The sequence below is a fragment of the Juglans regia genome, chromosome 3 (genome assembly GCF_001411555.2).
Source record: "Juglans regia cultivar Chandler chromosome 3, Walnut 2.0, whole genome shotgun sequence".
NCBI lineage: Eukaryota > Viridiplantae > Streptophyta > Magnoliopsida > Fagales > Juglandaceae > Juglans > Juglans regia.
In genome coordinates, this window is record NC_049903.1 from 24040520 (window position 1) to 24064639 (window position 24120).

The window sequence follows — 24120 nt, forward strand, 5'->3', positions numbered from 1 at the left end:
CAAGACTTTCAACTACAGTGCATCCGCTTGCATCGCTTCCAGCGGTGGCTTACCTTCAAAACATCTTTTAAAATGGTTCCCTCTTAGTAGGACTTGGGTAGAGACCAATAAATTGGTCTCAATCCATTTTTTTTCTTTTTTTTTTCACCACATTTGTATTGTGATTGTTGTTTTGGGGTATTTTGTTGGGGAACCCCATCCCCTCTAACATGTATCATCTTTTATTTTAATGAAGTTTGCTTTCTTAGAAAAAAAAAAAAAAAGTCCTACAATCATAGAGCACTTGTAAAAAACACATTTAGAGTAATCTTCGGTGACATCTTGCTGGAATTTCAGCAAAAAAGAAAAAGAGAAACCACGATGATTTTATGAAGTTCACGTTTGAGTAATTAAGATTAGATTTGCACACGAAGTCTAACAAAAACAAACTTTCATTAAAAAAAAAAAGACTTGTTGAAAACTATTTTAAAACTTGAAAAAAGCTTCTTTTGAGTGTCTTAAAAAGAAGAAACGAAATCATTATATCCATCCTTGGTGTTGGAAGTGATGTTTAGGAAGACCAAGAGTGTGTTTTTGGATAGACACTTCAGATCAAATCAGATGAGTTGTTTTGTTAAAATAGTAAAATTTTTTTAGTTAAGAAGAGATGAGATAAATTATAAAAAAAATATATTTAAATAATGAGATGAGATGAAATAATTTTAACTTTTTGAAATTTGATAAAAGAGTTGATGCCATTGTTTTATAGATTACCAAATTGTGCACTGTTTATGTACTATTCACTCATTGTTCACATCAATTTTACTGTTCATGTACTATTTATACTGTTTATTATTATTTTTGACACTGTCTAAGTACTGTTGTTTTCACTGTTTTATACTATTTATTTACTGTTCATTTAAATGGATGTTTTAAACTTAAGAGATAAAATATTGTATTTAAATAGCCAAAACTACTGTACGGTATAACTCCAGATGATATATTTTCATCTGAACTGTCTATCCAAACCCATCCAAATGGTGAGAAAAAAGAGTACATTTTCAAGTTGTATGCGCTATAAATGTGTAGCCCCCTTTTACGTACATAATAAGATAAGTTTATATTACCAAGTAAAATGTTTCCATGTTGCATGCATTTGCAATGTTTACGATATCAACATGTTCCCTGTACAATGGGACATATTGCAAAGTGCTTCTTTGACCAGATTTTCACCATTATTATTTCATGACACGAACTGTATTTTATGACAACTATACTAGCTTAACATCTCACTGGAAAGGAAAATGAGAGAATTAAATCTGAGAGTTAATAAAAAGAGGAAAGCAAGGAAAATAGGTTACAAGAACAAGAAGCCAAGGAAATTAATACTTGGAGCAGTTTGCATGTTTATACTTCTTTACAGAGTAATCCGCCCCTTGTGATTGCTAAAGATATCAAGAGAACTACTTCTTGCAGCCATATGCATGTTTCTACACAAGGCCCCATGCCAACCCAAGAATATCACTATACAGAGAGTAGACTACTTTCGATTTATTCAGCCATGTTAAATCATAAATTTTACAACATAAAGTACAAGAAGAATGATTGTGAAGGGCATCGAAGAATACTTTCTGTAAAAGGGTTGGCTTACGCCTGATGAGCCGATGAGCAACGATAGATCTCATCAGCATGAGCTGATGGAACATAGATTGCGTCTAACAGAGCACTGTGGGTTCGGCCGTAAAATACATACACCAGTGCTCCTACCAGCAACCATATTGAAACTCGGATCCATGTGGCAGTACTAAGAATTAAATTGGAAGAAAATTATTAGATGTTAGGCATGACTGGGACATATAATTGAAACTGATTTAGTCAAAATGTTCGTCACCTAACAGCGAAAGAGAGAATAAAGCTTTATCTTTACACTCACCCAAGGTCAGCTAGTAAATATGTGTTTATAAGAATGCAGGAAACAGGCAGGAAGGGAACCAATGGGCAAGCGAAACCTGATTAAAAATGAAAAACAGAAACAAAAAGAAAAGGAAAAATATTATCAAATTATCTAGTCAGACTTGCCTCTTGCTTATTGCATGCATATAGGAATCTATTTTAAATTTTGTGGGTAATTTCCATGGAAATATAACATTGGATACAAAGAAAATAGTAGCACTCCTAACAATGGCAGTCATATTCAAACTGTTCATCCATCTACCAGAAAAACTTTTAGGGAGAGAATACTCTTCTTGCTTGTCACCGTCTATGCTGTGCCTGACCTGAATTAATCTCATCAACATCTTAAATATACTGCTAAACATACCTCCAGAATGTCCAAAGTTGTGCCTAGCATCATCTTGGTCTATACAAGCGAGCACAATCAAACTGCACAACAGAAGAACTCCAACTCCACACAACGCAAAGCGAAGAATACTGGGTACAGTCAACAAGTTGTAACAGTTATGAAGCATAAAAACCAACTCAGATGAAGGTTGAAGAAACGTTTGGCTTCATCCAATGCAATAAATGTAAAGCCTATCAACCCCGAATAGTACCATTATGAAAACTAGACAAGATAATCACAAAGCTCAGCTAAATTATCATCTAGAAAGAACAACGGGTCAAATAGCATAACAGTTGAATCAAGTGTCAAATAGGGCCTTTAAATGGTACTGGCAAACTCTTTGCTATTGGCCAATCCGGCAAACTGAATGTATTTTGAATAGAAGTTGAACCAAGTTCACAGGGAAAGAATAGATCGATCAATAAGGTACTGGCCAATAGACACTTGGTTGAGTTTTATTTTACTTGTAAAAAAAAAGTTAAAGGATTTCTTATGTCTAATTGAAAACAATTTAAATCAGTGGCCTAACAGTTGGATGGGGCTCGGTGTGAGAGACTAATTTTGATAATATTTTTCTTGGATGAGATTGAGTATCAATTTCTTAAGCATGTGAGGCATATAAATTAAAATAAAAAAGGTTCTGAAGATAGTGAAAAGTGGACTAACCTGGGAAGGTATTGTGCTGAAGCTGCAGAAGCAAGGATAACAATGCCTATGCATAGAAGAGCTATTGTCCAACCAGCAATTTTCCGCCTCATTTTTTCCTTCTGCTCATCTGTATAATTAATATGTAGGCAAAAGATGACATTAACTGGCAGATTTGAGAAAGGTGGAGGTGAAGAATGTTAAATATCAAATGCAATCTAAACTACAAGGATTCATAATCAGAAAGCATACGAATTGCATCATCAGATAATGACGATGCACAGAATAATAATAATGGAAAAATGCTATTAAGAAGCCCCATTTGGTAGCACACCCCGCACACCCTCCACATCAGCGGAATGAAATGTCGACTTTACCCTCATATAAAACAAAGCCTTTTGTTTTCCAGAGAATCACCCACAGGAGGAAGAAAAGAAGCCTCAATAAAGCTTCACTCATCCACGAGAGGGGAAAGAAATCCCCTTGACGCAAAGCAGAGCCCACGGGAGGGGAATCCATAGTCAAGCAAGCTTCACCATGGGAGGAAATCATTTTTGACGGAAACCATCCTTCCTTCCTTTCTCCTTCCTGATTTTATTAATATTAGATTTAGGAGTTCAAACCAGAGTTCTGAGTGACTATTAAAGCTGAAAGATTTCTTGAAAAATCATGTGGAAGAGAGGAATCGGCAAAAAGGGGAACATGGAAGATAACCAATCAACATACCCTTAGGAAGAGTAACAACATCTAAATTCTATGATCCATTGTAGAGGTATATTAAATGGGAAAATTGGATTTTCAGCTAATTTAATCTTTGTGGGTTCAGAGTTTCACTCTTGATCTGCAGACAAAATCATGAAAAAGGTTAGAGTCTTGGTCCAGTAAAAGAATTGAGAAAGAGAGAGAGAAATGCAGTATGCTGGGTTTGTAGGCGAAATGCAGTGCGGCTGGGTTTTTGGGAGAAATGCGGTTCTGCTACCCCGAGAAGAAGACTTGCTATGCGTTGGAATGAGAGCAGAATGCACACTTCTGTTTTGTGGCCGAAATGTATTGTGGCTGGGTTTGTGGGAAAAACAGGTTCTGCTACCTGGGAGAAGACGAGTTGCTGTGCGTTGCATTCGAATGAGAGCAAAATGCACTTCTGTTTTGTTTCAAAGAAGAAGAAGACTTGCCATTCATTATGTTTTTTTATTAATAATATCCCTCCAAGTCAGATGGTGTGCGGAGTGCGTTACTGTAAAGTGCTTCCCTGTAGCAGCCCCCATTATTATGTACGTTCTCCACAGGGTAGAGAAAAACTGCATAAAGCAAGTACCATATCGAAGAAAGTATACATATAGATATATAGATACACACATTAAAAGCTATAGGCAGCCCTAGAACCTCTAGCATGCAAAATTAGAGAAGATCCCCTTTAAGTTTAAGATTAACCACTTTATGGAAGCTGATCTCGTCATGCATATAGTGCTTATAGAGGGAAATGAATGCTCGAATGTTTGAAGATAGTGAGAAGACTGACAGAAGTCAAGACACTTTTCTTTGGAACTCTATACCAGTTGATATTTTCCCAATCTTGCTTTTCTTCTTTTAATTTTCAGGACTTTCTAGTACTTTCTACATCTTCTGATTCGGTATATATCTTGCATACTTCCTGTGTACCAGAATTCAACCATTTTGCTTATCACTAAAGTTTGACTTGCCAAAACAAGTTTAAGATTAACCAATTCCACTGAACTGAGTATGGTTGTCTGCATTATAGCATCTACTCTACCAACAATATCACTTAGCGTTTTGTTACCATTCTCCAATATCTATTCAAGTATGCAAGTTTCATAGATAGAACACAAAAATGATCTTCCTTTCTTTGTCTTCAACTATTTCTTTGTGTACAAGGGCTATGCCTATTTCATTCATATATATAATATTTATCTTTTACTTATAAAAAAAAAAAAAAACTATTTCTTTGTGAAAAGGTGGAGGAACTGGGATAATCTAACCAGGTAACGGATAACTGTGACCCAATGCATGCTGGATTGTTAGTAGCAACCTCCATGACCTGCATACTTGTTAAAAGATCTATCTTTTTCATTTGAAAACATTTTCACAAAGCATGAGTTCTAACAAATGTGGTTGAGTTGTCTCAAATGTTGATGGGATATTATTCAATATTGTTCTATATTAATTTCTTCTATATTATTTGTTGATATACTTTGCAATTTTATAATAATCATCAGGCATTATGAGGTAAGGACTTCATTTTTCTCACAGCTTCCCCAACTATTAGAAAGGAGTTTTAGTTCTTCAAGTGCATTTAAACGTTCTTTCAGTTTTCTTTCTTTGGAAAGAACCCTCAACCTTTTAACCATACAAAATCATTGTTAATGATTCTCAATTACCATAAATATGCACTGAAACAAATTCAAATTCAATGATCTAATTGAGGCACTAGGCAACCAACACAAAGTTTACTAACAATTTTAAGCACATGGGTTTTGACAATCAACAAGAGTGCTCATATCTTTTCTATTTTCTTTTATCTGGGGGATAGCCTTAACCAGATGGGCAGATAACAGGTGAGGCGACCTGAAGGTTGTTTCTTTCCCTTACAGTGGCAATGTTAACTGTACTTCCATTTTAAGAAGGCATGCCATTGTAGTCTTATCATCCACGGATTGAGTAGGGACCCCTTATCACAGGTTAAAATACAAAATTTTAGAGCATGTACGCCAGTGTTACCTTGACTTACTCTCTTCTCAATGAGAGGAGATCCAAGTGATGCATCCCCTTTATCATGTAGATATTGACTATGATAAGAATCAGCAGGATCATTACTTTTATTGTAGTCGACTTCTTGAATATCATCACTGAACCGCAATGACATTGAGTCAATGGACTCTTGGAGTGATGATGGAAGTGGTACCTCATCTGGTGGAACGTATCTGAGTATCAAAACTGAAACTGCAACAGTTGTAAATGCAAGCAGTGTACCCACACTTACCTGTACCACTCAAAAAAAAAAAAAAAAACAGTAGAAGTAAGAACCACTCATCAATGATTCAATATTTATGTAACAAAGATCTGATCTTTTCCCATCAACTCTCTACAATTTCTACTTATAAGAAAAAAAAAACTCTACAATTTATAAACATATGTTTGCTTACCATCCCTGCCAATTGTGAAACATCCATAAAGAACGCCAGAGCTGCTGCAAAGATACCAGTTGTAATGGTACTCTTGACTGGAACGTGGGTGCGTTCACTAATATCTGAAAAAAATGAAGGCAACAATCCATCTCTAGCCATCGCCATGAGAATTCGAGGCTGAAAATTGAAATGACAACACAGAGAATCCCATTTAGCATGTCTTCAGATTCCTATTTTGCAATGAAGGAAAAAATGAGTTCATAGCAAATTAATATTTTGAGCAGATAGACCACAATGACGAAAGAAACAAAATTATCATGAGATCTCCACAAACTTAAACCTCATATACAAAAGTTACACAACAAATGCTTTAAAAACCCCCATAGATATGTACTCAAGCTTTTGGAGCATGAATTTATCATAAGGGGTACACTGCAAATTATTTGCTCTCGTAAGCTTCCCCCAATAGATCCAAGTCCATTATCCTGTCATTTCTCCTTTTGCCATACTTATCTTGAACTATTGATCATGCATTGCGCTCAGCATCATTTGACGTCGGCCTTACATCCCTGGCTAACTACAGCAGACACCAGCTTACCATTTTGAAATAATTATACTTCTCCCAATACTTCATCATTTGTTTGCCTTGTAATGGATTCCATAATGCGTGGCACTTAATTCTAAGGCCATTTACCAATTAATTATTCTCAATAAAATTACCACTTACTGAAATTTTTTTATATTTTGTTTGAATGTATTTATTGATTTATTTATTTGGTAATTTCCTTTTTCCATGGTGCAAATTTCAAGTTATTTCCAAGTCCAATTGAATAAGACCCAGAAAGACAAGATCAATTAATGCCGCTCACTACAACATATATCGTTTTTTGCCGCGGAGGTATCTAGTGGAAAAAGCCCCATTATTTGTGGGAAAAAGTTATTTCCCACCAAAACCGCTCATGGGTGATTCATGGGAAATAATCGGCGAGAAAAAGTATTATTACCCACGATAACTACAGTTTGTCGGAATTAATGACTTTTTCTGACGAGAATAGTCATGGAAAAAAATCATTTTGACATGGAAAATATGATGTACAAGTGACAACTCCCATACAGCAACCTTGTCAAGCCAGGAGTCCGTGACACAAGCCTCATGTCTAACCTCAAGATGTAACATAAAAAGTTTTTGAGCAATTCAAAACAAGCCAAAGGGTAACACAAGATGTCAAGAACAAATTAAAGTTAGGAATTCAGAAAGCTAAGAACTATATGGATCGTATCCCACCAAATAATTTATGAATTTATAAACCATTAAGTGAAATACCAACTTATGTACCTGAGGAAGAAGTGAACCCAACAGACTGGCAGAGAGAGCAGTAACTGCCCCAGTTGTTATTATGTACCTACAATAGGAAGAACTGAGCTTCAAAACAAATGTTCAAACATGGAAAGACCTCCAACATAGAGAATGCTTGGTACAACAAGCAAGAAGCAAAATATCATGCTTACACTGCCCAATCTACTCCATAGCTAGCAAATGCTGATGAGATAGGGGTGTCCGGATTCAAGGCATAATACGGTACTAGACCAACAATAACAGCGGATACAAGCATATACAAAATGCAACATAGAGACAATGCTAATGCTATACCAAGGGGTAAATCTCGTTGAGGATTCTTCACCTACAATGAAAAATAAAAGGATTAAGGTTCCAAATTCCACGGAATGGCTGAATACTGCTGGAATAGTGCATTACGATCAAGATAAAGCAATTAGCTTCTAAAATACGAGTCGTGGCAAGGAAAACTTGTGTGAGTGTGTATGAGAGAGAGAGAGACTCTAAAACAAAATTTTTTGCATGATCCCCACCTAAAAGTGTATCCCCAGCCATATGAACTTATATTTCATCTTATTTGGTCTAAGATTAGGCAAACAATTAGCTTCTAAAAGACGAGGAGTCATTTGGCAAGTAAAACTAGAGAGAGAGAGAGAGAGAGAGAGAGAGAGAGGAGAGGAACAGAGGAAAGAGAGATCCATTAGCTCTAAGTTAAAATCTTTTGCATTATCCACATCTAAAAGTGTATTGCCAGCCATACGAGCTTATATTATGTTCATCTCTGATTTGCTCTTCTCTTGACAACCTGATATAGTACTACATCTATTGAGTTCTTTTAGTTTTCTTAAGTCTTCCCTTTTTTTTCGTTTGGGGGGGGTGGGGGGTGGGATTCAGTGTTAAAGAGAAGATGGCAATTGCAGTATACAAAACTCACCAGGGAAGAACAATCACAGATCCAGTATCGGATTCTGCTACTCAATTGAAATAACCAAGCAAACTTAATTTATCACGAGGGCCAGGGGACAGAGTGTTTACAAAAATGGGTGTTTTTTTTTTTATTTTTTTTATTTTTATTATTATTATTATTTTTAATTTATGATGAGAAACCCCAGAAACGGGACAAATTTTAAGGCACAGAAGGTAGCACATCAAGCAAACAACATATGGTTACATTCTTGGCAGTTGGCCTTCTATAATCTTCCTCTCTTTTAAGACTCGACAGAACAAACAATAATAAAAAGCCATACAAGAAGCATACCTCCTCAGCTGTGCTGGTAACTGAATCAAAACCGATGTATGAAAAGAAGACTACTGCAGACCCAGCGAGCATGCCATTGACTCCAAATGTGAAATACCTATAGTATCAGAAGTAAAATGTGAGATAGACCAATAGCTGGATATAATGTCTAAGAGAAAGTAGTCAAAATGATATACATTACCCGCTAGGAAGTTCATATCCAACCCATCCATTCTTAAAACCTAAATATCCACCAACAATTATGATGAAAAGTAAGGCACCGATGTTTACTGTTGTTACAATGCTTTGTACCACCGAGCTCTGAAAAAATAGATGATTTCCTAAAGGAGGTAAGAAATTATAAAAAGAGGGAATAATCCCAACATAAGTTAAATGGATTACAATATTTTAAAACAAAATGACAGTGAATACCTCCTTGATCCCAATGCACAATAGTGCAGTCACAATAAGAACTAATACCGCCGCGCATGGATCGACAACAATGCCAAGCCCGGGTATGGTGTGACGGACCAAGAAAGCAGGCATTTTGTCTTCACCTCCAAAAAACAAGGCCTGAAAGATCAAAAAGAAGGGTAATATGTTATATTGGAAATAAGGATGTCCCACATGTCTTGCAGTCCATGATAGTCATCCCCAAGACGATTAAATGAACCAACTTTTCTATGAAAATACAATATCTTCACAATCATAATTCCATTCAGAACTGAGTAAGTGATCATACCATACCCTATTACTGGCCCCGACAGCATATATGATCTATTTATTCTTTTTCTCCTTTATGCTTTCTCAGGATAAAGCATAGGCACCAAGGTTAAATTAGTGCTCCCTTTCCAGTTTGGACACCATCTCACTTGTTTTCAGTAAAAGAATTCAACTCTCAAGCAGTGTCGGTAAAAGTGCACTTTTTTGCTGTGTGTGAGCTTAAAGCCAAAATAAAGCTTTTGTAACTTTTAAAAAAAATTATAAAAACCAGTTCAAGACCCAGACAATGATGTAATCAATTATTCTTAAGTGTCTAGTTGATATTGAAAATCAATTACGTTCCATGGGGTGATCTTGTCATAAGTAATGTATATGCTTTGACCCAACATATTGTCCAAGTTGGCTTTCTAGATGGATTCATATTTGATTGCTTATGTTAGTATAGAAGTCAATAGCTACAATTCTTGAACTTTCTTGGTCATGGCCTTTTTCATATATTTTGATTGAATCATCTATTTTAATTTTGATTATGGTTGTCAATATCATAGATGTGTATATTTAATAAAGTACAAGATAATGTAACAAAATATTATGTTCAAATTTTATGTAATTATTTTATTACGTTCCATAATACTCTAATAAATTGAGTCAATAGGGTAAATATATTACCAATTTTCTTTTTAAAGCTTTCATTTTGTATTTTATGGAGTTTTTGTTATTATACATCATTACTAAAAATGTGAGTGCTACTTCAATCAAGTGCACGCTTGCACTTTTGCACCGAGGCTCTAGACTGCGCTGTGCTTTATATGTGCGCCTAGCACTTTCACCAACACTGCTTTCAAGTTTGGACATATTCTCACCATGGCTCTATCTGTCTTGTTCTTTAGCTACATTATTTGAGGCAATTATTCTACATGACTACATAGAATTTACTGCAATTCATTTAAAAGCGCAAAACATAGTAGGCCATGTCTTCTCCAGCTTACAGTTTATGGCACACTCCAATTCACCTATGAGCAAAAACAGTGAGATGCAACAATGGGAGGGGAATTGAAAAAGAAACAAACAATAAGGCACCATGTTTGGTTTTCGTGACAGACAAATAGTAGGGAGAATATTTATTATTGTTTTTGAACAGGGAAGGGGGAGCTCAATATTTGAAGAGAGATTACTCATAAAATTATATATATATATATATATATATATGAAGAGAGATTAATATAAGTCATGCAGAACATAATTTACCGATAAAAAAAATTATACTAAAACGTGGTTATATGTGTTAAAAGACAAGTAGCAAACATCAGAGACTGTTTACAGCCAAATATCTAAATGAAAGGAAAAACAAATACTAGTGGCACGATGCCAATGATTATTTCGTAGAATACAAGTTATTAGATCTAACATGGCGCCATAAAATACTAACTTTTAAAACACAATCACATCCAGGATTTGTCATGTGTCAATATCTGAGTTCTAAAACATACTTGCAATCTCAAATAGGATGAGATTGTTGCCCATCTCACAGATTATATATTCCAATACTTAAATGGCTATAGTAGCATTCCCTCTGATGCTTGCTCAAATAAACTCGGAACCTAAGACCAGCCACAATTAAAAAGGTAAAGTGCACCATCATGTAAATCTTAACCTTTGAGGTCTATGCTAAAACTGACCAGCAGTCCACTGTGTTCTTCGCATCTTTAAAACTTGCCAGAATCAATTGAATGTATGTGTTGATAACTGAAAATTCCAATTTCTATCAATTTCACCGTGTCATTTATGTCACTTTTTAAGCAACTCCCATGAGACAAACATATGTAAACCAGGAATCACAATAATGGAGTTGTTCAAGTTCAAGGTTATGCATTTTCCACCACTGATTGTACTTCTACACCTTTGGTTTTGTGCACACTGACCTGGAAGGAGATGAATCCTGGAAGGAGATGAATCCGAAAAGAGTTTTGCTACTCATCATCCCCACACACCACACACCACACTTATTTTTATTTTTTTAAATTTATTTTGGTTTTATTCTTCCTAAATTAATTGAGTTATTCTACTTATCATCCATACACCACACATTTAGTAAGAGAAAAAAATTTAAAAATTTAAAAATTATGTCTGGTGTGTGGTGTAAAGATGATGAGTAGAATTTTTCATAAAATATGATATGAATCATAGGCGTACAGTTAGATCTAATTACATTTTTTAACAGGAGTAGGGCTGTTCATATACACTGATATTCCAAACTGACCCATTCTTCCCAAGCAGATCTAACTAATCTGTCAGCTTTAGACATATGGCAGCTTGGTGACGGAAGACATTTTTCCTTTCTGAAACTCCACAGGTCAGAAAGCAAAACATGATCACCTGAATTCTGATTCTCTGTACCAATCATTTATGTTACCTATATATATAAATATATATATTTTTTATGTCGGGAACCTCTCCAAGGCAAGGCCATTCGGACCCACCCCTGTAGAGTAAACCTCGGTCTCTTGCACCGCACCCTCGGAAGTTTCCCTATATTGAATTGGTTAAATAGCTAGTTTTTCATCAAGGGTGTGGCCCCAAAGGATTGTTTGCATCCATGAAGTATTCAACCTTGGACCTAGAAGGGAGTGATACTCCAAGACCAAGGCCTTCACCACTTGGGCCAACCCATTAGGGTTTTACCTATATTTGTATCTACTTATATTTAGTTTCGAATGCTCACACATTTATAGGGCCACAAAGCAGTAGCAAAGGCCACTTGTTTGTGTTCTTGAAGCAGTGGAGAACAAAGCAAATAAGACTCGGATTTGGAAAAGAAGGTGAACAAGGAAGTGAAGGAAATGGTGTAATCAGCGCATGAGGTTCATTATCATTTTCGTTTCTGTAGATGTAAAAATTTGGCTACGACTAGGTGACTAAGTTGATAAGTTTGTATAGGATTAAATGACTAAAATGATAGAGTTTATCCTATCATTAAGTTTGTAATTATGGATGAATGTAAAATAATTATTGACTTTATCTATAACAACATTGAGTCTATCTAGAAGTCTTAGAGTTTGTTTAGATAAGTCATCAATATAAAATTCGAGTTCACAAGGATTTGCACTTATCCAGAACAGAAGCTGAACAGAAATCAATTACTGCAGAGAAGAGTTACGCGACATGTTAGCAATCCTTCAGGAGACGTCTTCGGGAAAGATTCTATCCGTTAGCAGAATCCTACTGAAACTGGAACTCTTTCCAGATAGTTTATTTAAGGGATTCTACTGGTTAAGATTTGTAGAGATTCATATCTACATATTTTCTAGAGCACTTTCTAATGCATTGTTTGGTAAGAAAATCCCTTAGTGAATTTTCATATTTGTAATCTCTCTTTGAGTGTATCGTGCTTCAAGTGTGGAGGATCGTGTGATTGAACTTCAGCCCCTAGGGTTCTAACAGGAAAGGCAATATTTGAAGATCGCCAGAGATTCTGGCTGCTACTGCGGTAGAAGACAAACGGGTCGTTTGTTTGGGCAAGTAAGAGAGTCAAGTTGCAAAAGTTTTATAATTGATTTCAAATAATAAAATTGATTTTCCTGGGTTTGGCTACCCCGTAGGGTTTTACCTTTAAAGAGTTCTTTAAAGGATTTCCCTTTGATACCAATTTTAGTGTTATGCAATTTATTTATTTATTTTGATAAGTAGTGTTATGCAATTTATTTATTTTATGTATTTGATTGTTTATTAAATTAATTGCATGCTTGAATACTAATCAATTTGTTGAGTGAATTGGTAGATATTTCTGTTGCATTACAGGGGTACTTGGGTAATTTCAATTGGCATCAGAGTGCGATTCACTCATTCGAGTGTGATCCGTTCCCTTGTTGACTATGTCACTACATGTCCCGCCACACTTTGATGGAGAAAACTATGCATATTGGAAAGTTCGTATGAGGGCTCTTCTCAAATCGTTGGATGAACGTGTGGCATTCCGTTGAAAAAGGATGGACTAAACCAGCAACAAGTATTGGTGCTTGGACAAAAGATGAGATCAACAACTATAATTGGAATAGAATGGACTGAATGCTATATTCATGACTGTTTCTCCGGAAGAATGTAAAAGAATCTGCATGTGTGAGATTGCTAAAGAAGCATGAGACATCTTGGACGTTACACACGAATGAAAAAAAATTGTGAAATACTCAAAATTACAATTGCTTACTTCAAAATTTGAAGAGATTAAGATGTTGGAAGATGAAAGTTTTAATGATTTTTATGCTAAGCTTAACGATATTGTTAATTCCAAGTTTAATCTCGGTGAGAAGGTGGAAGATTCAAGGGTCGTGAGAAAAATTTTGAGGTCTCTACTTGAAAGATTTCAGCCTAAGGTTACTGTCATTGAGGAAAGTAAGGATTTGAATGGAATAAAGGTTGAAGAGCTGGTTGGTTCCTTACAAATGTATGAATCCTCACTTCCTCAGATAAGAAAAAGTAAGTCTATTGCTTTAAAAACAATAAATGATGATCAAGATGATTTTTCTGATAAATAAAGTTTGAACGATGAGGATATAGATCTCATTGCAAGGAAAATCAGTAAATTTTTGTTTACCAAGAAAGTTAGTGGAAAGCAAAAACAGGGTAATGAATTTTTTGCAAAGAAAAAATATTCTGAAAAATAGAATATAGAAAAATCTGAGCAAAAAGATAAAGTGAAGTGCTATGAATGCTCAGGTTATGGTCATATAAGAATTGAAAGTCCAAATTTTAAGAAAAACAAAGGAAAAGCAGTAAATATCACACTTAGTGAAAATTCAGAATTTGAAAATTCAAGTTCATTATCTGATGATGAAAATTCTTTTGTGGCTTTTTCTACTGTTATTAATGATTTTTCTGATATTGTGCATATAAAATCTGAAAGTGAATTTGATGATAGTGACTCGGATATATCTATTGTTGATCCTGACCATGAGTTGAGTGTACATGAGCTTATAATGATTTATGTGAAGAAGTGGTCAAGTTGAAAAAACTCAACAAGAAGCTGTACAATAAACTCACAACTGTGGAGAATAAAAAGAATAACCTTTCCGAGGCACTGAAAAATTCTAAAGTTGAGATATCAAGATTGAAGGCTCAAAATGCTACACTTGAAAAAGAATTGGAAAAGTTTTGGGAGTGCAAGGAAAAAAAACAACACAGAAATTAGAAGAAATGTTGAGTTTTCAAAAATCTAATTGTGATCGCACGGGTTTGGGGATACAACTTCCCAAGGTATGAAACTTAAATGCTCATCATCCGCTGCCACTTCATCAAAAGGTATAATGTTTGTTAAAGTCAAGATGAGGAAACTCCAAAGAAAGCCGTGTCTAAAACTCATGTTTCAAGAGCCTCACATGATAGATCAATGACAAAGAAGCCCAACCAAGGTAAGTCCGAAGGTAAGTTTACTCATATTTGTTATCATTGTAGTATTCTTGGTCATATAATACCATATTGTTTTAACTTGAATAAAGTGAAGAAAAATGGAAGTGGAAGAAAACTAAAAAAGAAGGGAAAGACTTTAGAAAATCAAGTTAATGAGATGAGTCAACAAATCACCTTCATAACTCTAAAATTTGGTGAACTAGCAGAATTTTGCCTTCACAATAAACAAAAGATCATACAAAGTGATGTTGATGAAAATAATAGGCCAAAATTTAAAGTGAAAGGGGTGGTCAAAGAAGATGTCGTGTCACATTAATTGATAGGACCACTTGCATGTTCTTGCATTACTTATATTTCATTTTATTAGTCTAGAACATGCGTTTTATTTTTCTGTTTTGCTTCATGTTTCTATTTTTCAATTTTATATAAGAAAAAATTAAAATATAAAAATAAGTTTGGTTGGTTTAAGTTTTTTTTTTTTGTTTGAAAGTACATGCTTGATATGTCAAAGTTTGAGCACTTGTGTTCTCACATGGTAAATTTTTGAACTTATGCATCTCTCTACTTTGAGCAGTTCACTTTGTGCATACTAACCCTATGAGTCATATTGACAAAGTTCATTTACAAAACACTGTGAGAAGCTTATGTGTATGCACCTCATAATTAAATTCCATATTTATTATTGAGATGCTCACCATAGAGGGAGAATTGACTAATGCTACTTGAACCTAGTACAATAATAAAAAGATCTTCCCTTACCAAACACAAATAGTTGATCCATATAGAAAAAATCGGTGTTATATCATTGTGAAAAAAGACAAACACCATACACGGATCTATCCCTTAAGTTTTTATAGAAAGAATTGTAGCTCAAATCATTGTGGAAAAAGATGAGCAACAAAAATGGACATGAAAGAGGTTGTGCAAACTAGTGTTTGGAGGAGATGCTCATGTATTTAGGCCCTAGCATAAAGTTTGACTTTTAAGGTGAGTAACAAACTCTTGTGAGCATCTATAAGAAGCAAAACATCCATAAATAAAGGTCTCAAAAATATATTGAAGAAAGAAGATATAAAAGTGCTATGATATAAGGTTATTCACTCACACACTCACATGAACTTTGACATTAATGATCTTATGAGGAGTGAATATCCATAGTGAGTGTCGCAAATAAGAGGATGTACTCTATTGAATTTGTTTTGTGAGTGACATTATACTTGAACTAAGATGCATCTAGACATATTACTTGCTTCACTGATTATGTATTAAAGAAAAAGATTATTTTTTTTCTATTTTTTTTACTTATCATTTTTATGTAAAATAAACAAAGTGATAAAATATAATTTTTGGTTGGGTAAGTGTTGGATGTTGGTTTAAGTCTGGGACTTGGTTTCTGATATATTGGCATAAGTCTCAATGGTGGGTCTCTGTTTTGTTTCTAAGTCATAGTGGGACTCTAAGGCACAAAGCACGTGCACGATCCTTAGTCACTTAAGTGACTCAAGTCACACGCCCAGCCCCCAAGTTGATTTCTCTAAATCTTCTAATACACAACTCACAATACTCTATACGCAAGTCGTAGCCTTTCTCATCTCTTCCATATCTCCTTCGATTTACTTGGGAGAAATACTCGGGTCCGAGTTTCTTGACTAAAGGCTCTCCATCACAGATTCACGTTAAAATTTTGAATTTATTCAAATCACTCTCTCCTTCCAATTCTAATTACTCTCTCCTTCCAATTCTAGGTTTCTGCACATCAATATCTGAAAGTTGGGATTTTGATTGTTGATTTATGATGTTGAGATTGCCATTTTGATTGGGCAGAGTGGGCATTGACATAGTTGATCATATGAGAGTATTTTATTCATGTATTGAGGACAATTTTTTGTGAGTTATGTGATTATACATATCAGTTTTATCTCAATGCATACCAAGTGTTTGATTTTTTGTCTCAATTATTTGCTCATTGTTTGACATACATTCATGCTCATACATCAGGTACATTTAATCCATGAGAAGTTGAGACACATGGGAGTTTTTCATCATGTCTTTCTTAGTATTTTCATCTCGGCACACATAAGTGATTTTAAATCTCTTATGAGTATTGTCAGATTAGTGACAAAAAGGGGGAGTATTAAAGCATATTAAAATATTTTAATTTTAGGTGGAGTTTGAGTAGTGTGTTGTTGAGAGGGGGAGCAGCAGAATATTGAGGGGGAGAACTATATACTTGAGGGGGAGCAACAAAATATTGAGGGGGAGAACTAAGTACTGAACATGATTATTGATTATGACTAGAACACTATTTTAGAAGGTTTAGATTACGTCTAAACTTTGATTTTATTGAGACTAATTTCAAAGAGTGTTCTATATCATTTATTCTCATTATTGTATTAAGATTTTCTTCACGAGATCTTTGTCTGCTGGCTGTGTTTGTCTCAGGTACACTTTACATTCATCAAGTTGGTTTTGTCATCAATCCGCCAAAAATGGAGATTGTTGACCTTGTCACCAATCCGCCAAAATGGGAGATTGTAGATGTAAAAGTTTGGCTAGGACTAGGTGACTAAGTTGATAAGTTTGTATAGGATTAGGTGACTAAAATGATAGAATTTATCCTATCATTAAGTTTGTAATTATGGATGAATATAAAATAATTATTGACTTTATCTATAACAACATTGAGTCCATATAGAAGTCTAAAAGGTTGTTTAGATAAGTCATCAATATAAAATTCGAGTCCACAAGGATCTGCACTTATCCAGAACAGAAACTGAACAAATATCAGTTATTGCAGAGAAGAGTTATCGAGACATGTCAGCAATCCATCAGGAGATGTCTTCGCGACAGATTCTATCCGTTAGCAGAATCCTATTGAAACTGGAACTCTTTCCAGATAGTTTATTTAAGAGATTCTATTAGTTAAGATCTGTAGAGATTTAGATCTACATATTTTCTACAGCACTTTCTAATGCATTATTTGATAAGAAAATTCCTTAATGAATTTTCATATTTGTGATCTCTCTTTGAGTGTGATCATGCTTCGAGCGTGGAGGATCGTGTGATTGGACTTCAGCCCCTAGAGCTCTAGGAGGAAAGACAATATTTGAAGATAGTCAGAGGTTTTGGCTGCTACTGCAGTAGAAGACAAACGGGGTCGTTTATCTAGGCAAGTAAGAGAGTCAAGTTGCAAAAGTTTTGTAATTGATGAGTACTTGTAATTGATTTTCAAATAATAAGATTGACTTTCCTGGATTTGGTTGCCCAGTAGGATTTACCTTCAAAGAGTTCTTTAAAGTGTTTCCCTTCGATACCAATTTTAGTGTTATGCAATTTATTTATTTTATGTATTTGATTATTTATTAAATTAATTGTATGCTTGAATACTAACCAATTTGTTGAGTGAATGGGTAGATATTTCCGCTACATTACAAGGGTACTTGGATAATTTCAGTTTTCTTAGCTGCAACTCAAAAGAGAGAGTTCTAATCAGTGAAATAAAGGCTAGAGAGATTTTTAATATCTTGGAAATCTGCCCCACTAACAGTATGATAGGGTTAAAAAATATGTACGAGTGCATAAAGATAAGATTTGAAATCTTATCACAAAGGCAAACAGTGCTCTATATAAACTATGGGATTTCAATTGGATAAAAGCACGCATGAACTGACCAATCACAGGCCAACTAAAATTTCTCATCGAACCACAGAATGTGACTCTAGTCTCTCTCTCTCTCGCAATCTCTCAGGACAGGTTTGGGGATGAAATGAGAATTTTGTGTTTTGTTTTAGTGTTTAAAATATTATGTTTTAGTATTATTATTATTTTGGGATTTGAAAAAGTTTAATTGTTTATTATATTTTATATGAGGATTTGAAAAATGTGTAATGATGAGATGAGATGAGAATTTTGTGTCTCATCCCACCCCCCAAACCTGCCCTCAATCTCCCTAAAACTCTTGCTTCTAGAATGTCAAAGGCAATCTTCAAGCTTCATCATTGGCTTCAAAGAAGACGATTAATAAAGATCATCTTCCACAAAATGTGACTAAAATTTGGAGGTCTCACATGCCTTCCAAAGTTACTTTTTCATTTGGACTGCCTCTCTTGGGAAACTTTGACGTTGGATAACTTAAAGGAAATGGGGTATTATAGTTATGGATTGGTGTTTCATGTTTAAAAACTAAAAAGAATGGGGAATCCGTGGATCATCTTCTCTTGCATTGTGAGGTGGCAAGGGCTTTGTGGGATGGTATTTTTTGTAGAATCGACTTGACTTGGGTGATGCCGTTGAGAGTGGTTGATCTTTTAGCGTGTTGGAACGGGCTTCAAGGGTGCTGTCAAGTGGATGCGGCATGGAAGATGGTTCCTTTGTGTCTCATGTGGCGCATTTGGATGGAAATGAATGAGCGGTGTTTTAATGACAAGAAGCGTACTTTGGAGAAACTCTGGAATTTCTTTGTGCACTCTTTGCTGTTTTGGTTTTCTGCTTTGGTGATTAACGGTTCTTCCGTTCATGATTTTATGATGTCGCTTTCCATATCCTAGAATGTATTTAGGTGTTTTCTTTTGTATACTTCCTATGTATATGGGCTTTGCCTATACATTTGTTTCTAATAAAATTTCTTCTTACTTGTCAAAAAAAAGGGATCCCCTTCCAAATTCCAAGTTGACTTCCAAACTAAAGTTGAGAAATTGATTTCACTCGGAATATAGGTAGGTCAGACAGAACATGGCGTAGACACTTGAGGAGGGAAAATACTTCACATCTTTTATCCATTGATGTACGATAGCATATATATACTGCATATAATTGACGATTATACCCTCACAAGTTATACTTATTACAACCATGTCCTCTAACACTCCCCCTCAAGCTGGGGTATATATATCATATAAACCCAGTTTGAAACAAATAAGTTTTAACCGACTCCAACACAAGGACTTAGTAAAAATATCTGCGAGTTGATCGGCAAGCTTCACAAAATGTGTAGAAATGTCACCACATAGTATATTATCTCGAATAAAGTAACAATCAATCTCTATGTGTTTAGTTCTCTCATGTAACACAATATTAGAGGCAGTATGCAGTGAGGCTTGATTATCACAAAATAACTGAAGAGGGACAGGAGTTGAAAACCCAATCTCTTGAAAGAAGTGTTGCAACCATGTCAACTCACTAGTAGTGTGAGCCATTGCCCTGTATTCAGCTTCTGCTCTAGACCGAGCTACTACTATTTGTTTTTTACTCTTCCATGTAACCAAGTTACCTCCCACAAAGGTACAATATCCAGTAGCAGATATTCTATCTTAAAGGAATCCTGTCCAATCAGCATCTGAAAAGACTTCAACTCTAAGATGTCCATTTGGTTGATACAATAATCTAAGGCTAGGGGCTCGCTTAAGATACCATGCAAACACTTATGGAGGGAAAATACTTCACATTTTTTATTCATTGATGTACAACAACATATATATGCTACATACAATTGACGATTATATCCTCACAAGTTACACATATTACAACCATGTACTCTAACATATGGAATGATAAATTCTCTTCCAACCAACAAAGGCTCGAAGTCAAAAGGGTAAATTCCGAACCAATCATGTCGGAAGCCGACCCTTAAAATATTAGGGCACATTCTCATAACTGCCTTTGTGTTTCAGTTGCCATGGATCGTCTATTGAGTGAACCCTTGATTTCACCTTTTCATTTTGCATCTTTTTTTCTTCTTACTTTTTCTTCCGTTTTTAACACGTTGAATTAAGCACTAGAAATGCCAACTGCCAGCAAAATGTCACTTATAAGGAGAAAAAAATTCAAGAAATGCTTAATGACACAGCGACATCCAGTCATGGAAAAGGATATTTTAGTTCATTTCCGTACATGTTGAGAACATTCTAGCCCATTATAAGTATAACTCAGATAGCCTTCAAGTAGTAGCATATGGAATGGATTAGATACCGCAAGGATAGTATTGGTGCTCGTGACATTTATTTTCTATTATTGTTAATTTACAGTCGTTTAGCTCATACTTTGTAAAAGCAGACACACAAAAGTTATATAACAGTATTGAGTAGAACTCCTCTTCAAAAGTTCTAAAATTATTCGTCTATGGTACAAAAAAGTACCCACGAGTGATGCATTATCGTGGATAAACTTTCAGTGATTTCAACTCATCAAGGAATGATGTCAAACGAAAACCTACAACAATGATTGATTTTAAGGAGTCAATTAGCACACCTCATTAGGGGGAAGAAAAAGCAATGTTGTAAGATCTTGGAATTTTGCATATGCTTAAGAGTAAAAAATAGGAACAGATCTTAAGAAAATAATGCTTACCAAAGAGAGAATAATAAGTAACAAATCTTAAATAGAAATCTCATGAGACAAACAGTACCAGTGAAAACCAGCTATAGAACCAAAGTGAGAGAAGGAAAGCCGCACCAGGTTTGGGGTTATCCCACGAGCAACAGCTGAGCCACCAATTGTATATTCCAGAATCAAAGCCCAACCAACCAACCAACCAAACCTGAGATCAACCACAGTGATTTAATCGCCAATTCAAGGCATCACAAATCCTAAAAAGAACGGGTCCCCATGAAATTCATGTTGTTCTTGCATGTTACACAAATATATCATCCTCCTACCCAACCCCACGCTAGGGATGGAATTGCATAAAGGGCTGTTCTTAACCTCAAATGTGACGCAAAATACGTAAATTTAATTGGTCTGGTTGAAAATTTTCAACTACTATGCCGGAAAGTATTAATTGAAAAACTAGAATTGGTGGTTTTTTCAGGCCAAACAAATTGGTTTTGACAAATCAAAAGTAGATGGCACCGTAAGAATTTACAAGTTTCCATGAATAGTTCAATCAGAAAAAGAATTGAGGCAGTGTCATTAAGTGATCCAGAACTTCAAACTTACCCTTCGCCAACACATATGTATGCATAATGATAGGCACTCCCGGCAGATGGGCATCTACATGCAAGTTCTGCATAACAAAATGCTGAGAGTGCAGCCGCTATTCCGGCAATCAGGAACGAGATAGTGAGAGCAGGTCCCGTGTGTTCTCTAGCAACTGTTCCAACAAGAATATATACTCCAGCTCCTATGGTTGCTCCAGCTCCTGATCAAAAGAATATGATGATCTGGGTCAGATTACCCAGAATATATATGATTTGAGCCAAAAAAAAAACATTCGTAAACATGAAAAACAATGCCATTTACACAATGAATAAAACAACCAACATCAAGTAATAAGGAGGCTACGGTGGCTGATTTGATGGATAGTTCTAATGGCTCAATATTGTCAAATGTTTGCTTCATTAGATTGGTATGGGATTGGGAACTTGATAGCATTGCTGATTTTCCCAGTTTGTTGTATGCATTGAATTTCGGTAATGCTGTGGAGTTAGGATGACGTAGATTTCAAATGGGAGATGCAAGGTTCCCCTCAAGATTGCTTTCTTTGGTTGGACTGCATCCCTTGGGAAAACTCTTACCATTCACAACTCGAGAAAGCGTCGTGATCTTATCATTACGGATTGGTGTTATTTATGTAAGAAAAATGGAAACACTGTGGATCATCTACTGTTACATTGTGAGGTGGCCAGGTCTTTGTTGGTTGATATCTTCAACCGTATCAAGGAAGATCCCCATAATCATGCTCCTGATTTGTCATCCTGATTCTAGGCTGAAATTATGTATATAACAGCTAGTAAAATCATGTTAAATGCCTTGTAAACGTTAGGCTTATTTTTAGCTTCTTTCCTAGAATATCCAATCTGCCAGTATATATATATCTGATACAATTTGATTGAAATATAAGGAAAATTCTTCCCTACAGCAGTATAAGGAATTTCTGTGTTAATACCTTTTTTAAATTTCATCATGGTATCAGGAGAGCCGTCCTCCAACGAGAATTCGATCCCCACCTCTGAACATACTCAAAATCCGATCTCAAACCCACCATCTCCCACAGAAATTCCTCTTGCAGCTCTCAATATCACCTCACAGATCAATGAAAAACTCACCGGACCGGCATGGCATGGGTGATGCCGAAAAGGTTGTGGATGTTTTTTAAGTGTTGGAAAGGTCTTCAGGGTAATGCTCATATTGCTGCTGTTTGGAAAACGATTCCTCTTTGTATTACGTGCTGCATTTGGATGGAGAGAAATGTAGGTGCTTCGAAGACTGGGAGTGCTCTTTGAATGAGTTGAAGAGATTCTTTTTCGAAACTTTATTTACTTGGGCTTCCATCCTTGATTGTAACGGAGATAGTTTTCATAATTTGCTCGTATCTCTTTCTAATGCTTAGTGTTTGCTAGGTGTATTCCGTGTATACTTCCTATGTACTTTGGATATGCCTATTGTTTTCTATTAATAAAATTTACTCTTACCTATAAAAATAAAATCATATGTAGGTACCAAACGCAAGAAATAAACTTGTCCACCATCTCATCAAACATCTCAATACAAAAAATAGAGAACTGGTTAAAAAATAAACCCAGGAACAAATAAAACTTCTCAATTAACAGAAGGAAAAGCAAGATAAGAACATAAATACATAAAAGAAGAAACCCAAGGAGCCAAATATCACAAACTTCAACCACGCATATTCAAAACGCAATTCTGAATTGTTGAAGACAGAGGTAAGCAGAGTTACCAATGGCAATGAGGTCAATTGCAGACAATTTCCTGGCCAATTGGGTATGGCCTTCTCTCCTTACATGAGCTGAATCAACCTGCTTTCTCCTAATCAAACTTGCAAAACCCCATGTTCCTCCACCATTTCCACCACTATTTTGCCCATTAGCAACCATCCCCGTCGACCAAACTTTGCTTCTTTTCGTTGGGTTGAGGAAGGGGGGAAGAGAAAAGGAAACAGGTTTGCTTTCTGACCAATTTACAAGAAGCCCACCTCCCTTGATTTTAAGGGGAATTAATAAATTCAGAAAAGAGCATGACAAACAGAGACGGGCAGTGGTTGTTGCGTGGAAGAAACCTGTGTTTCCTACTCACATTTTAGCCTGCAAATTCATGGATAGATAAGGAGAATATTGTTATTCGTAACTTCAAACATTTTTTAAGTTAAATTGAATGTTTTTATTTTATTTTATTTGTAGCTGCAGATTCTTTCTGTCCAAATCTGCTAAACTGCATGTTTCAAGAAAAGAAAAAAACAAAAAAAATCTGCTCGATTGGCAGGCTCCAAAATTCAATGATTCATCACCCTCCAGCTGGCCCTTCCATAATCCAAATAAATGCAAATAAATGTAAGATTGGGCTGAACGCCCGCATTTCC

The 24120-nt window shown here is 35.4% G+C and overlaps 1 protein-coding gene across 1 annotated transcript; it reads right to left on the bottom strand.

Moving 5' to 3' along the window:
• Nucleotides 1-1336: 1336 nt before the first annotated feature.
• On the bottom strand, nt 1337-23913 carry LOC109000867 (cationic amino acid transporter 4, vacuolar-like). Its single transcript, XM_018977884.2, has 14 exons — nt 23482-23913; nt 21741-21942; nt 21258-21342; nt 9114-9254; nt 8884-9002; nt 8703-8799; nt 7618-7790; nt 7445-7511; nt 6127-6285; nt 5702-5963; nt 2987-3095; nt 2300-2409; nt 1913-1988; nt 1337-1783 (listed from the first exon to the last, which is right to left on the bottom strand). The coding sequence occupies exons 1-14, from the start codon at nt 23636-23638 to the stop codon at nt 1627-1629; spliced, it is 1914 nt and encodes a 637-aa protein (XP_018833429.2). The 5' UTR covers nt 23639-23913; the 3' UTR covers nt 1337-1626.
• Nucleotides 23914-24120: the final 207 nt, after the last annotated feature.

What these genes read in the sequence shown, in the direction of transcription:
- LOC109000867 (XM_018977884.2), bottom strand. Translation starts at nt 23,638, where the DNA reads ATGGTTGCTAATGGGCAAAATAGTGGTGGAAATGGTGGAGGAACATGG. An exon ending in TTTCACAATTGGCAGGGATG is followed by an intron (nt 5,964 to 6,126) that starts GTAAGCAAACAT and finishes TGAGTGGTACAG; the next exon opens with GTAAGTGTGGGTACACTGCT. An exon ending in TATTTACTAGCTGACCTTGG is followed by an intron (nt 1,784 to 1,912) that starts GTGAGTGTAAAG and finishes TTTAATTCTTAG; the next exon opens with TACTGCCACATGGATCCGAG.